The sequence below is a fragment of the Oncorhynchus gorbuscha genome, linkage group LG01 (assembly GCF_021184085.1).
Source record: "Oncorhynchus gorbuscha isolate QuinsamMale2020 ecotype Even-year linkage group LG01, OgorEven_v1.0, whole genome shotgun sequence".
NCBI lineage: Eukaryota > Metazoa > Chordata > Actinopteri > Salmoniformes > Salmonidae > Oncorhynchus > Oncorhynchus gorbuscha.
Window position 1 is genome coordinate 119,992,722 of NC_060173.1, and position 16,589 is coordinate 120,009,310.

The 16,589-nt window shown below is 40.4% G+C and overlaps 1 protein-coding gene across 1 annotated transcript in view; it reads left to right on the forward strand.

Moving 5' to 3' along the window:
* The first annotated feature begins 5,203 nt into the window (after positions 1-5,203).
* The window catches only part of marchf4 (membrane associated ring-CH-type finger 4), a 28,262-nt gene continuing 16,876 nt past the window's right edge, over positions 5,204-16,589 (forward strand). Inside the window, exon 1 of the mRNA XM_046350219.1 lies at positions 5,204-6,252. Coding sequence (XP_046206175.1) covers positions 5,839-6,252 — 414 coding nt within the window. The 5' untranslated portion in view covers positions 5,204-5,838. The remainder of the gene's footprint in view (positions 6,253-16,589) is intronic.

Below are 16,589 nucleotides of genomic sequence, written 5' to 3' on the forward strand. Positions count from 1 at the left end.
ATAGTTATAGTAGTGGTAGTGACTGGTTATAGTAATAGTAGTGGTTGTGTCTACAGTAGTAACGGTAGTGACTGGTTATAGTAATGGTAGTGACTGGTTATAGTACTAACACTGAGTGGCTGCTGCCAACACACTGTCATTGACACTGACCCAACTCCAGCCATTTTAATAATGGGAATTGATGGAAATGATATAAATATATCACTAGCCACTTTAAACAATGCTACCTTATATAATGTTACTTACCCTACATTATTAATCTCATATGCATATGTATATACTGTACTCTACATCATCGAGTCCTTATGTAACACATGTATCACTAGCCACTTTAACTATGCCACTTTGTTTACTTTGTCTACACACTCATCTCATATGTATATACTGTACTCGATACCATCTACTGTATGCTGCTCTGTACCATCACTCATTCATATATCCTTATGTACATGTTCCTTATCCCCTTACACTGTATATAGTAATTGTTAGTTAGATTACTTGTTGGTTATCACTGCATTGTCGGAACTAGAAGCACAAGCATTTCGCTACACTCGCATTAACATCTGCTAACCATGTGTATGTGACAAATAAAATTTGATTTGATTTGATTTGATTTTTAGTGGTAGTGACTGGTTATAGTAGTGGTAGTGACTGGTTATAGTTATAGTAGTGGTAGTGACTGGTTATAGTTATAGTAATGGTAGTGACTGGTTAAACTAGTGACTAGTTATAGTTATAGTAGTGGTAGTGACTGGTTATAGTAGTGGTATTGACTGGTTGTAGTAGTGGTAGTGACTGGTTATAGTAGTGGTAGTGACTGGTTATAGTAGTGGTAGTGACTGGTTATAGTTATAGTAGTGGTAGTGACTGGTTATAGTAGTGGTATTGACTGGTTATAGTAGTGGTAGTGACTGGTATAGTAGTGGTAGTGACTGGTTATAGTTATAGTAATGGTAGTGACTGGTTATAGTAATAGTAGTGGTAGTGTCTACAGTAGTAATGATAATGACTGGTTATGGTGGTGGTAGTGACTTGTTAAAGCAGTGGTTGTGTCTACAGTAGTAACGGTAGTGACTGGTTATAGTAGTGGTAGTGACTGGTTATAGTTATAGTAGTGGTAGTGACTGGTTATAGTAGTGGTAGTGACTGGTTATAGTACTGGTAGTGACTGGTTATAGTAGTGGTAGTGACTGGTTATAGTAGTGGTATTGACTGGTTATAGTGGTAGTGACTGGTTATAGTAGTAATGGTTATAGTAGTGGTAGTGACTGGTTATAGTAGTGGTAGTGACTGGTTATAGTAGTGGTATTGACTGGTTGTAGTAGTGGTAGTGACTGGTTAGTAGTGGTATTACTGGTTGTAGTGGTAGTGACTGGTTATAGTAGTGACTGGTTATAGTAGTGGTAGTGACTGGTTATAGTAGTTATAGTAGTAATGGTAGTGACTGGTTATAGTTATAGTAATGGTAGTGACTGGTTATAGTAATAGTAGTGGTAGTGTCTACAGTAGTAATGATAATGACTGGTTATGGTGGTGGTAGTGACTTGTTAAAGCAGTGGTTGTATAGTAATGGTAGTGACTGGTTATAGTAGTGGTAGTGACTGGTTATATAGTGGTAGTGACTGGTTATAGTACTGGTAGTGACTGGTTATAGTAGTGGTAGTGACTGGTTATATAGTGGTAGTGACTGTTTATAGTTATAGTAGTGGTAGTGACTGGTTATAGTAATGGTAGTGACTGGTTATAGTTATAGTAGTGGTAGTGACTGGTTATAGTTATAGTAGTGGTAGTGACTGGTTATAGTTATAGTAATGGTAGTGACTGGTTATAGTAGTTATAGTTATAGTTATAGTAATGGTAGTGACTGTTAAAGTAGTATAGTTATAGTTATAATGGTAGTGACTGGTTATAGTAGTGACTGGTTATAGTAGTGACTGGTTTTAGTGGTAGTGACTGGTTATAGTAGTAACTGCTTATAGTTATAGTAGTGGTAGTGACTGGTTATAGTTGGTAGTGAGTAGTAGTAGTAGTGACTGGTTATAGTTATAGTAGTGGTAGTGACTACAGTAGTAATGGTAGTGACTGGTTATAGTTATAATAGTGGTAGTGACTGGTTATAGTTATAGTAATGGTAGTGACTGGTTATAGTAATGGTAGTGACTGGTTTTAGTTATAGTAATGGTAGTGACTGGTTATAGTTATAGTAGTGGTAGTGACTGGTTATAGTTATAGTAGTGGTAGTGTCTACAGTAGTAATGGTAGTGACTGGTTATAGTAATGGTAGTGACTGGTTATAGTTATAGTAATGGTAGTGACTGGTTATAGTTATAGTAGTGGTAGTGACTGGTTATAGTTATAGTAGTAGTGGTAGTAGTAATGGTAGTGACTGGTTATAGTAATGGTAGTGACTGGTTATAGTAGTGGTAGTGACTGGTTATAGTAGTGGTAGTGACTGGTTATAGTTATAGTAGTGGTAGTGACTGGTTATAGTAGTGGTAGTGACTGGTTATAGTTATAGTAATGGTAGTGACTGGTTATAGTTATACTAGTGGTAGTGACTGGTTATAGTTATAGTAATGGTAGTGACTGGTTAAAGTAGTGACTAGTTATAGTTATAGTTCGTGGTAGTGACTGGTTATAGTAGTGACTGGTTATAGTAGTGACTGGTTATAGTAGTGGTAGTGACTGGTTATAGTAGTGACTGCTTATAGTTATAGTAGTGGTAGTGACTGGTTATAGTAATGGTAGTGACTGGTTATAGTAGTGGTAGTGACTGGTTATAGTTATAGTAGTGGTAGTGACTACAGTAGTAATGGTAGTGACTGGTTATAGTTATAATAGTGGTAGTGACTGGTTATAGTTATAGTAATGGTAGTGACTGGTTATAGTAGTGGTAGTGACTGGTTTTAGTTATAGTAATGGTAGTGACTGGTTATAGTTATAGTAGTGGTAGTGACTGGTTATAGTTATAGTAGTGGTAGTGTCTACAGTAGTAATGGTAGTGACTGGTTATAGTAATGGTAGTGACTGGTTATAGTTATAGTAATGGTAGTGACTGGTTATAGTTATAGTAGTGGTAGTGACTGGTTATAGTTATAGTAGTGGTAGTGTCTACAGTAGTAATGGTAGTGACTGGTTATAGTAATGGTAGTGACTGGTTATAGTAATGGTGGTGACTGGTTATAGTTATAGTAGTGGTAGTGTCTACAGTAGTAATGGTAGTTACTGGTTATAGTTATAGTAGTGGTAGTGACTGGTTATAGTTATAGTAGTGGTAGTGACTGGTTATAGTAGTGTTAGTGACTGGTTATAGTAGTGGTAGTGACTGGTTATAGTTATAGTAGTGGTAATGACTGGTTATAGTAGTAATGGTAGTGACTGGTTATAGTAGTGGTAGTGACTGGTTATAGTAGTGGTATTGACTGGTTATAGTAGTGGTAGTGACTGGTTATTGTAGTGGTAGTGACTGGTTATAGTTATAGTAGTGGTAGTGACTGGTTATAGTTATAGTAGTGACTGGTTATAGTAGTGTTAGTGACTGGTTATAGTAGTGGTAGTGACTGGTTATTGTAGTGGTAGTGACTGGTTATAGTAGTGGTATTGACTGGTTATAGTAGTGGTAGTGACTGGTTACAGTAGTGGTAGTAACTGGTTATAGTAGTGGTAGTGACTGGTTATAGTTATAGTAGTGGTAGTGACTGGTTATAGTAGTGGTAGTGACTGGTTATAGTTATCGTAGTGGTAGTGTCTACAGTAGTAATGGTAGTGACTGGTTATAGTAATGGTAGTGACTGGTTATAGTAGTGGTAGTGACTGGTTATAGTTATAGTAGTGGTAGTGACTGGTTATAGTAGTGGTAGTGTCTGGTTATAGTAGTGGTAGTGACTGGTTATAGTAGTGGTAGTGACTGGTTATAGTTATAGTAGTGGTAGTGACTGGTTATAGTAGTGGTAGTGTCTGGTTATAGTAGTGGTAGTGACTGGTTATAGTAGTGGTAGTGACTGGTTATAGTAGTGGTAGTGACTGGTTATAGTAGTGGTAGTGACTGGTTATAGTAGTGGTAGTGACTGGTTATAGTAGTGGTAGTGTCTACAGTAGTAATGGTAGTGACTGGTTATAGTAGTGGTAGTGACTAGTTATAGTAGTGGTAGTGACTGGTTATAGTAGTGGTAGTGACTGGTTATAGTAGTGGTAGTGACTGGTTATAGTTATAGTAGTAGTGTCATGGTAGTCTTGTCATTATGCTTTCCCTTCTGTTCGTTTCCCCCTGCTGGTCTTATAGTAGTGGTAGTGATCATTTAGTCTTCCCACACCTGTTCCTTATCTTTTCCCCTGATTAGTATTTCTTCCCTTGTTTTGTTCCTGTCCTGTCGGATCCTTGTCTATTGTTCACCGTGCTGTGTCTATGTATTGCCCTGTCGTGTCGTGTTTCCCTCAGATGGTGAGCATACGTTCAAGTGCCTTCCCGAGGCAACCTGCAGTTCTTGATCAATAGTCATTACGAGTAGTATTATGCCTTTTGTTTGTAAAGTAACTTTAGTGGATTAAAAACTCTGTTTTCGCCAAGTCGCTTTTGGGTCCTCATTCACCTGCATAACAGGTAGTGACTGGTTATAGTTATAGTAGTGGTAGTGACTGGTTATAGTAGTGGTAGTGACTGGTTATAGTTATAGTAATGGTAGTGACTGGTTATACTTCAAATAGTGGTGGATAGATGGGAAAATTGATTGATTGATTGATTGATTGATTGATTGATTGATTGATTGATTGATTGATTGATTGGTTGGTTGAATTGGATTTCCTGAAAATGTGAAAGTTGGTTTTATACCTAACTTGAATGGTTGAAGAGTTACTGTTGGTGTGTTATTTTATGCTAATAATGCAATGTTATATTTTTATAGTTGATTAAAGAAATCTAGTTGTGCTTTGCCTTCAGCACGTTTAATCTGAATATTGTAGCGTCAGTTCTGTTATTAGTCGGCTCTGCTGGACATACGGACCCTACATTTACAGGCATGACGATGATGATGATACTAGCTTCCTCCTTTTGTTATTCTGAGCAGATTGTTCTCTGGCTCTGCATCACTCCTTGCTGTGGTGACGTGCTGTGCTTGGGAGCTGTCCCAGGAATCATGGCACTGAAACTGCAGCGTGAGCACAAAATCAACAGCCAATGATCACACAGACAGACGCCTAGAAGGAATGCATGCGCCTAACATTAGGACAGTCCGAAAGCTGGGATGAAATATAGTTTATGGGATACACACGCACCATTGTGTTCTTTGAGCATGGAAATTCTGTGGTTCCGAAAGCGCCGGTAATGCATTGAAAACTAACGACAGCTCCCTGGAAGCTTTGAACAGCCAACGACAGACAGAGTTTCGCTTTGGATAGTTATCTATGAACAGATTCTTTGATTCACCATTTGTGATGAATGGCACATCTATGAGAAACCCATACAGATATTGTCAACCAGACTTCAACAATGAACCAATGGGATGATGCCTGTCTCTTGGACCACTCTGGAAGATACTGTGGGAGTAGATTCATCTTTGAGGATGAAAGCCTGTTTTAACTATTTATTGATGTTTTAGCCGAAACGACCCAAATATCCAATGTGTTCAGATACTTGTTTGCGCCAATGGAATATGTTATTAATGGGAAAGGTGCCAAGGCAGTTTGGACTTTTTTTTAGGGAGTAACACTTCCTGTAAGTAGACATCACATTTTATTCAATGATTTGTAGAGGAGCTTTTTAGCCTTAGTGTCATCGCATGGTGCTGCTAATTCCTCAGTGATGCTGCGTGGTCCAGACATGGTGCTGCTAATTCCTCAGTGATGCTGCGTGGTCCAGACATGCTGAAGAGCCGCTGCTTCGTCCTATTTGGTGACCTGAAGGGGCTGTTACTCCGGCCCCCGTCTCCGGTATCGGTATTGATCCCCATGACCGGACACGTACCGGACAGCCATGGGGTCCCTTCAGACGTCAGTGGACCGGACAACAGCACGTTAACGGGGGACATACGGACTGCCCCGCCACCGGGGGGTGCCAGCGGGCCGGAGAGAGACAGACTGGTGGGGGGCTCAGGCTGGGTTGATGCGGCAGAGCCATCGGGGGTATTACACTGCAGCAGCTCCTCTGATAGCTGGGCTAAGGACAAGCTGGATCAGAGGTTCTCCTTGTGCAGTTATAGTGAGAGTGGCAGCCTCAGGACACCTGTCTGCAGGATCTGCTTCCAGGGACCTGAAACGGTGATATTGGATAGACCCTTAACACAACACTGGCTTTGTTTTGCTGTTATGATCTGAGTCCTCAGGTGGCATCACCCAAGAGCCACGGTAGGGTTGGTGTCAGAATCGTCAGCTGTCATGTGGCTGAGGAGCTTTTCATCTCAGTAAAGGCTACTTATTCTAGAAGGTGTGACATTTTGTCCGAATTAATGGCCCTTAGACGTTCCTTTGACACCACTCCAGTGCCCTCAGAATGCAACCCGCCTCCATCTGTAAGGCATGCCTGGAGAGAGCCCAAATTAGTGGGTGGTCTGTGGTCTCTGGGTAAACAGGGGTCACCATATCAGTGATCTCTGGGCAGATAAACCCTCTGTCTCTCTGGTTGATTAATTAGAGACAAACAGAACTACCAAAACAGATTATAGTCTGACATCGAGTGTGAACATAAAACATAGAAACAATTACATTCATGTTTCCCACTCATTCACACACTGCCTGAAACAGTACAGGACACTGGGAAGTCGGGAACTGCACCTATGACTATATTCTCCCATCTTTAGTCATGCTATTGTTTGTCTTGGAGACGATATTGATTCATATGTCTCACTACACTATTCAGGAGGAACATGAGGGACAATCATTTAAGGTTGAGAGAAATCATCCAACTCATCATGTAATGCAAACTGGAACCCTTGTTTTTCACATCTTCCAACAAGTTCCAACTTCCATTCTTCACTTTAGTTATCAGGTTGTCCTCTCATCCAGTTGTTCTGTTCTTAACTGGAGTGCTGACTAGTTATCAGGCCGTCCTCTCACCCAGTTGTTCTGTTCTTAGCTGGAGTGCTGACTAGTTATCAGGCCGTCCTCTCACCCAGTTGTTCTGTTCTTAGCTGGAGTGCTGACTAGTTATCAGGTTGTCCTCTTTAACTCACCCAGTTGTTCTGTTCTTAGCTGGAGTGCTGACTAGTTATCAGGTTGTCCTCTTAACTCACCCAGTTGTTCTGTTCTTAGCTGGAGTGCTGACTAGTTATCAGGCCGTCCTCTCACCCAGTTGTTCTGTTCTTAGCTGGAGTGCTGACTGTTATCAGGCCGTCCTCTCACCCAGTTGTTCTGTTCTTAGCTGGAGTGCTGACTAGTTATCAGGTTGTCCTCTTTAACTCACCCAGTTGTTCTGTTCTTAGCTGGAGTGCTGACTAGTTATCAGGCCGTCCTCTCACCCAGTTGTTCTGTTCTTAGCTGCAATGCTGACTAGTTATCAGGTTGTCCTCTTTAACTCACCCAGTTGTTCTGTTCTTAGCTGGAGTGCTGACTAGTTATCAGGCCGTCCTCTCACCCAGTTGTTCTGTTCTTAGCTGGAGTGCTGACTAGTTATCAGGTTGTCCTCTCACCCAGTTGTTCTGTTCTTAGCTGGAGTGCTGACTAGTTATCAGGTTGTCCTCTTTAACTCACCCAGTTGTTCTGTTCTTAGCTGGAGTGCTGACTAGTTATCAGGTTGTCCTCTTTAACTCACCCAGTTGTTCTGTTCTTAGCTGGAGTGCTGACTAGTTATCAGGTTGTCCTCTTTAACTCACCCAGTTGTTCTGTTCTTAGCTGGAGTGCTGACTAGTTATCAGGTTGTCCTCTTAACTCACCCAGTTGTTCTGTTCTTAGCTGGAGTGCTGACTAGTTATCAGGCCGTCCTCTCACCCAGTTGTTCTGTTCTTAGCTGGAGTGCTGACTAGTTATCAGGCCGTCCTCTCACCCAGTTGTTCTGTTCTTAGCTGCAATGCTGACTAGTTATCAGGTTGTCCTCTTAACTCACCCAGTTGTTCTGTTCTTAGCTGGAGTGCTGACTAGTTATCAGGTTGTCCTCTTTAACTCACCCAGTTGTTCTGTTCTTAGCTGGAGTGCTGACTAGTTATCAGGTTGTCCTCTTTAACTCACCCAGTTGTTCTGTTCTTAGCTGGAGTGCTGACTAGTTATCAGGTTGTCCTCTTTAACTCACCCAGTTGTTCTGTTCTTAGCTGGAGTGCTGACTAGTTATCAGGTTGTCCTCTTTAACTCACCCAGTTGTTCTGTTCTTAGCTGGAGTGCTGCTCGTTATTGGCATTTTTCTCCTGCAGTCAAGTTACAGCACTTGACACAGCTGGGTTTGCATCCCAATGGCACCCTAATACCTTTATAGTGGACTACTTTTGACCAGGGCCGATAGGGAATAGGGTGCTGTTTGGGACCCTTAGTGTAAAGAATGAGAGTACCCAGTAGTTGAGAGGCGATGTGACATGAAGTGAGCCTCTGAAATCCCTGGAGTTTAATAATAAATAACATGTTAAATTCACCCCCGACACTAGAAACCTTTTACACTGTTAAAGCTTTGAAGTTTTTTTTCTCAGACAGGAAATTGATATTCAACACAAGCCAGAGAGGAAGCACGCATAGAGAGGAGGGATTCTTCAAGGCCAAACTTCACTTAGAGTGATTCACACGAAGCTTGTTTTATTCAGTAGTGTTCTCTCAGGTTGTGTCCTAAATGGCAGCTTATTCCCTGTATAGTGCACAACTTTTGTCCAGTGTCAAAAGTACAGGTTCTCTGGATTTCTCTGTATTTCCTCTCTACTCTGTATTTCATCACTGCTCTGTATTTCCTCTGTATTTCCTCTCTGCTCTGTATTTCCTCTGTATTTCCTGTCTAGTTGTATTTCCTCTTTAACTCTGTATTTCCTGTCCTCTGTATTTCCTCTACTCTGTATTTCCTCTGTATTTCCTCTAGCTGCTCTGTATTTCCTCTGTATTTCAACTACTCTGTATTTCCTCTCTGCTCTGTATTTCCTCTCACCCAGTTTTCTGTTCTTCTGCTCTGTATTTCCTCTGTACTCTGTATTTCCTCTGTTTTCTTTCTACTCTGTATTTGCTCTCTGCTCTGTATTTCCTCTCACTCTGTATTTCCTCTCTGCTCTGTATTCCCTCTGTATTTCCTCTCTGCTCTGTATTTCCTCTCTGCTCTGTATTTCCTCTGTATTTCCTCTTACTCTGTATTTCCTCTGTATTTCCTTTCTGCTCTGTATTTCCTCTCTGCTCTGTATTTCCTCTCTACTCTGTATTTACTCTCTGCTCTGTATTCCCTCTGTATTTCCTCTCTGCTCTGTATTTCCTCTCTACTCTGTATTTCTCTCTACTCTGTATTTCCTCTGACTCTGTATTTCCTCTCTGCTCTGTATTTCCTCTCTACACTGTATTTCCTCTCACTCTGTATTTCCTCTTCTGTATTTCCTCTGTATTTCCTCTCTGCTCTGTATTTCCTCTCTGCTCTGTATTTCCTCTATATTTCCTGTCTACTCTGTATTTCCTCTCTACTCTGTATTTCCTCTATTTCCTCTCTGCTCTGTATTTTCTGTATTTCCTCTCTGCTCTGTATTTCCTCTCTACACTGTATTTCCTCTCTACTCTGTATTTCCTCTCTACTCTGTATTTACTCTCTGCTCTGTATTCCCTCTGTATTTCCTCTCTGCTCTGTATTTCCTCTCTACTCTGTATTTCCTCTCTACTCTGTATTTCCTCTACTCTGTATTTCCTCTCTGCTCTGTATTTCCTCTCTACACTGTATTTCCTCTCTACTCTGTATTTCCTCTCTACTCTGTATTTCCTCTGTATTTCCTCTCTGCTCTGTATTTCCTCTCTGCTCTGTATTTCCTCTATATTTCCTGTCTACTCTGTATTTCCTCTCTACTCTGTATTTCCTCTCTGCTCTGTATTTCCTCTGTATTTCCTCTCTGCTCTGTATTTCCTCTCTACACTGTATTTCCTCTCTACTCTGTATTTCCTCTCACTCTGTATTTCCTCTGTATTTCCTCTCTGCTCTGTATTTCCTCTCTGCTCTGTATTTCCTCTATATTTCCTCTCTACTCTGTATTTCCTCTCTACTCTGTATTTCCTCTATTTCCTCTCTGCTCTGTATTTCCTCTGTATTTCCTCTCTGCTCTGTATTTCCTCTCTGCTCTGTATTTCCTCTGTATTTCCTCTCTGCTCTGTATTTCCTCTCTGCTCTGTATTTCCTCTCTACTCTGTATTTCCTCTCTACTCTGTATTTCCTCTCTGCTCTGTATTTCCTTTCTACTCTGTATTTCCTCTGTATTTCCTTTCTACTCTGTATTTCCTCTCTGCTCTGTATTCCCTCTGTATTTCCTCTCTGCTCTGTATTTCCTCTCTACTCTGTATTTCCTCTCTACTCTGTATTTCCTCTGTATTTCCTCTCTGCTCTGTATTTCCTCTGTATTTCCTGTCTACTCTGTATTTCCTCACTCTGTATTTCCTCTCTACTCTGTATTTCCTCTCTGCTCTGTATTTCCTCTCTACTCTGTATTTCCTCTCTACTCTGTATTTCCTCTGTATTTCCTCTCTGCTCTGTATTTCCTCTCTGCTCTGTATTTCCTCTGTATTTCCTGTCTACTCTGTATTTCCTCTCTACTCTGTATTTCCTCACTGCTCTGTATTTCCTCTGTATTTCCTCTCTCTCTGTATTTCCTCTGTATTTCCTCTCTACTCTGTAATTTACTCTGTATATCCTCTGTAATTCCTATCTTCTCTGTATTTCCTCTGTATTTCCTCTCTACTCTGTATTTCCTCTCTACTCTGTATGTCCTCGCTGCTCTGTATTTCCTCTCTGCTCTGTATTTCCTCTGTATTTCCTCTCTAATCTGTATTTCCTCTCTAATCTGTATTTCCTCTCTGCTCTGTACATCCTCTGTATTTCCTGCCTCCTCTGTATTTCCTCTCTACTCTGTATTTCCTGTCCACTCTGTATTTCCTCTCTACTCTGTATTTCCTCTGTATTTCCTCTCTGCTCTGTATTTCCTCTCTAATCTCTATTTCCTCTGTATTTCCTCTCTACTCTGTATTTCCTCTCAACTCTATATTTCCTCTGTATTTCCTCAGTATTTCCTGGGACTCTGTATTTCCTGTCTACTCTGTATTTCCTCTCTACTCTGTATTTCCTCACTGCTCTGTATTTCCTCTGTATTTCCTCTCTCCTCTATATTTCCTCTGTATTTCCTCTCTACTCTGTAATTCCTCTCACTCTGTATTTCCTCTGTATTTCCTCTCTTCTCTGTATTTCCTCTGTATTTCCTCTCTACTCTGTAATTCCTCTCTACTCTGTATTTCCTCTCTACTCTGTAATTCCTAACTCTGTATTTCCTCTCTACTCTGTATTTCCTGTCTACTCTGTATTTCCTCTCTACTCTGTATTTCCTCACTGCTCTGTATTTCCTCTGTATTTCCTCTCTCCTCTATATTTCCTCTGTAAGCTCTCTACTCTGTAATTCCTCTCTACTCTGTATTTCCTCTGTATTTCCTCTCTTCTCTGTATTTCCTCTGTATTTCCTCTCTACTCTGTAATTCCTCTCACTCTGTATTTCCTCTCTACTCTGTAGCTTCCTCTGTATTTCCTCTCTACTCTGTATTTCCTCTCTACTCTGTATTTCCTGTACTCTGTATTTCCTCTGTATTTCCTCTCTGCTCTGTATTTCCTCTGTATTTCCTCTCTGCTCTGTATTTCCTCTCTGCTCTGTATTTCCTCTCTACTCTGTCAATCCTCTCTACTCTGTATTTCCTCTCTGCTCTGTATTTCCTTTCTACTCTGTATTTCCTCTGTATTTCCTCTCTACTCTGTATTTCCTCTCTGCTCTGTATTTCCTCTGTATTTTCTCTGCTCTATTTCCTCTCTACTCTGTATTTCCTCTCTACTCTGTATTTCCTCTGTATTTCTCTGCTCTGTATTTCCTCTGTATTTTTCTACTCTGTATTTCCTCTCTACTCTGTATTTCCTCTCTACTCTGTATTTCCTTCTGCTCTGTATTTCCTCTCTACTCTGTATTTCCTCTCTACTCTATTTCCTCTGTATTTTCTCTCTGTATTTCCTCTCTGCTCTGTATTTCCTCTGTATTTCCTGTCTACTCTGTATTTCCTCTCTACTCTGTATTTCCTCACTGCTCTGTATTTCCTCTGTATTTCTCTCTCTGTATTTCCTCTGTATTTCCTCTCTACTCTGTATTTTTCCTCTGTATTTCCTTTCTACTCTGTATTTCCTCTCTGCTCTGTATTTCTCTGTACTCTGTATTTCTCTCTGCTCTGTATTTCCTCTGTATTTCCTCTCTGCTCTGTATTTCCTCTCTGCTCTGTATTTCTCTCTCTGCTCTGTATTTCTCTTCCTCTGTATTTCCTCTCTACTCTGTATTTTTCCTCTGTATTTCCTCTCTACTCTGTATTTCCTCTGTATTTCCTCTCTGCTCTGTATTTTCTCTAATCTCTACTCTGTATTTCCTCTCTACTCTGTATTTCCTCTCAACTCTGTATTTCCTCTTTCCTCTGTATTTCCTCTCTACTCTGTATTTCCTCTCTACTCTGTATTTCCTCTCTACTCTGTATTTCCTCACTGCTCTGTATTTCCTCTGTATTTCTCTCTCTATACTCTGTATTTCCTCTCTACTCTGTATTTCCTCTCTACTCTGTATTTCCTCTGTATTTTCTCTCTCTGTATTTCCTGCTCTGTATTTCCTCTCTGCTCTGTATTTCCTCTGTATTTCCTCTCTACTCTGTATTTCCTCTCTACTCTGTATTTCCTCTGTATTTCCTCTCTGCTCTGTATTTCCTCTGTATTTCCTCTCTGCTCTGTATTTCCTCTCTGCTCTGTATTTCCTCTCTACTCTGTATTTCCTCTCTACTCTGTATTTCCTCTGTATTTCCTCTCTGCTCTGTATTTCCTTTCTGCTCTGTATTTCCTCTGTATTTCCTTTCTACTCTGTATTTCCTCTCTGCTCTGTATTCCTCTGTATTTCCTCTCTGCTCTGTATTTCTCTGTATTTCCTCTCTGCTCTGTATTTCCTCTCTGCTCTGTATTTCCTCTGTATTTCCTCTCTGCTCTGTATTTTTCTGCTCTGTATTTCCTCTCTACTCTGTATTTCCTCTCTACTCTGTATTTCCTCTCTGCTCTGTATTTCTTTCTCTCTGCTCTGTATTTCCTCTCTACTCTGTATTTCCTCTCTGCTCTGTATTCCCTCTGTATTTCCTCTCTGCTCTGTATTTCCTCTCTGCTCTGTATTTCCTCTGTATTTCCTGCTCTACTCTGTATTTCCTCTCTACTCTGTATTTCCTCTCTGCTCTGTATTTCTCTCTGTATTTCCTCTCTCTGTATTTCCTCTCTCTGTATTTCCTCTGTATTTCCTCTCTACTCTGTATTTCCTCTGTATTTCCTCTCTTCTCTGTATTTCCTCTGTATTTCCTCACTCTGTATTTCCTTCTCTGTATTTCCTCTGTAATTTCTCTCTTCTCTGTATTTCCTCTGTATTTCCTCTCTATCTGTAATTTCTCTCTGTATTTCCTCTGTATTCCTATCTTCTCTGTATTTCCTCTGTATTTCCTCTCTACTCTGTATTTCCTCTCTACTCTGTATGTCCTCGCTGCTCTGTATTTCCTCTCTGCTCTGTATTTCCTCTGTATTTCCTCTCTAATCTGTATTTCCTCTCTAATCTGTATTTCCTCTCTGCTCTGTACATCCTCTGTATTTCCTGCCTCCTCTGTATTTCCTCTCTACTCTGTATTTCCTGTCCACTCTGTATTTCCTCTCTACTCTGTATTTCCTCTGTATTTCCTCTCTGCTCTGTATTTCCTCTCTAATCTCTATTTCCTCTGTATTTCCTCTCTACTCTGTATTTCCTCTCAACTCTATATTTCCTCTGTATTTCCTCAGTATTTCCTCTCTACTCTGTATTTCCTGTCTACTCTGTATTTCCTCTCTACTCTGTATTTCCTCACTGCTCTGTATTTCCTCTGTATTTCCTCTCTCCTCTATATTTCCTCTGTATTTCCTCTCTACTCTGTAATTCCTCTCTACTCTGTATTTCCTCTGTATTTCCTCTCTTCTCTGTATTTCCTCTGTATTTCCTCTCTACTCTGTAATTCCTCTCTACTCTGTATTTCCTCTCTACTCTGTAATTCCTCTCTACTCTGTATTTCCTCTCTACTCTGTATTTCCTGTCTACTCTGTATTTCCTCTCTACTCTGTATTTCCTCACTGCTCTGTATTTCCTCTGTATTTCCTCTCTCCTCTATATTTCCTCTGTATTTCCTCTCTACTCTGTAATTCCTCTCTACTCTGTATTTCCTCTGTATTTCCTCTCTTCTCTGTATTTCCTCTGTATTTCCTCTCTACTCTGTAATTCCTCTCTACTCTGTATTTCCTCTCTACTCTGTAATTCCTCTCTACTCTGTATTTCCTCTCTACTCTGTATTTCCTGTCTACTCTGTATTTCCTCTGTATTTCCTCTCTACTCTGTATTTCCTCTGTATTTCCTCTCTACTCTGTATTTCCTCTCTACTCTGTATTTCCTGTCTACTCTGTATTTCCTCTGTATTTCCTCTCTACTCTGTATTTCCTCTGTATTTCCTCTCTGCTCTGTATTTCCTCTGTATTTCCTCTCTGCTCTGTATTTCCTCTCTACTCTGTATTTCCTCTCTGCTCTGTATTTCCTCTCTGCTCTGTATTTCCTCTCTACTCTGTATTTCCTCTCTACTCTGTATTTCCTCTCTACTCTGTATTTCCTCTCTGCTCTGTATTTCCTCTGTATTTCCTCTCTTCTCTGTATTTCCTCTCTACTCTGTATTTCCTCTGTATTTCCTCTACTCTGTATTTCCTCTCCGCTCTGTATTTCCTCTGTATTTCCTCTACTCTGTATTTCCTCTCTACTCTGTATTTCCTCTCTACTCTGTGTTTCCTCTCTACTCTGTATTTCCTCTCTACTCTGTATTTCCTCTCTGCTCTGTATTTCCTCTGTATTTCCTCTCTGCTCTGTATTTCCTCTCTGCTCTGTATTTCCTCTCTGCTCTGTATTTCCTCTCTACTCTGTATTTCCTCTGTATTTCCTCTCTGCTCTGTATTTCCTCTCTGCTCTGTATTTCCTCTCTGCTCTGTATTTCCTCTCTACTCTGTATTTCCTCTGTATTTCCTCTCTGCTCTGTATTTCCTCTGTATTTCCTCTCTACTCTGTATTTCCTCTGTATTTCCTCTCTACTCTGTATTTCCTCTGTATTTCCTCTACTCTGTATTTCCTCTCCGCTCTGTATTTCCTCTGTATTTCCTCTACTCTGTATTTCCTCTCTACTCTGTATTTCCTCTCTACTCTGTGTTTCCTCTCTACTCTGTATTTCCTCTCTGCTCTGTATTTCCTCTCTGCTCTGTATTTCCTCTGTATTTCCTCTGTATTTCCTCTCTGCTCTGTATTTCCTCTCTGCTCTGTATTTCCTCTCTGCTCTGTATTTCCTCTCTACTCTGTATTTCCTCTGTATTTCCTCTCTGCTCTGTATTTCCTCTGTATTTCCTCTCTACTCTGTATTTCCTCTGTATTTCCTCTCTACTCTGTATTTCCTCTGTATTTCCTCTCTACTCTGTATTTCCTCTGTATTTCCTCTCTGCTCTGTGACTGAGATGCTGCTCCTGCTGTCATAGACACCGGCATCCTGTTCCTATTCATCCAGTCCCTCTAAACAAAAAGGCTATGAAATCCTGTTCAACATACAACAACAGTCAAAAGTTTGGGCACACCTACTCATTCAAGTTTTTTTTCTTTTTTTCCCTACATTGGAGAATAATAGTGAACACGTCAAACATATGCAATAACACATATGGAATCATGTAGTAACCAAAAAGTGTTAAACAAATCAAAATATATTTTATATTTAGCCACCCTTTGCCATCCTTTGCCTTGATGGCAGCTTTGCACACTCTTGGCATTCTCTCAACCAGCTTCATGAAGTAGTCACCTGGAATGCATTTCAATTAACAGGTGTGCCTTGTTAATTTGTGGAATTTCTTTCCTTATTTTCCTTTCCTTGAGTGAATCAGTTGTATTGTGACAAGGTAGGGGTGGTATACAGGAGAAAGACCTATGTGGTTAAAGACAAAGTCCATAATGTGGCAAGAACAGCTCAAATAGGCAAAGAGAAATGACAGTTACTTTAAGACATGAAGGTAGTCAATCCGGAAAAATTCAAGAACTTTGAAAGTTTCTTCAAGTGCAGTCACAAAAACTATCAAGCACAATGATGAAACTGGTTTTCACGAGGACTGCCACAGGAAAGGAAGACCCAGAGTTTCCTCTGCTGCAGAGGATAATTTCATTTGAGTTATCAGTCTCAGAAATTGCAGCCCAAATCAATCAAATGTATTTATGAAGCCCTTTTTATATTAGCCGATGTCACAAAGTGCTGTACAGAAACCCAGCCTAAGACTCCAAACAGCAAGCAATGCAGGTGTAGAAGCACAGTGGCTAGAAAGGCCAGCACCTAGAAAGAATACTGATGTAAGAAGGGCTTTATAAATAAATGTG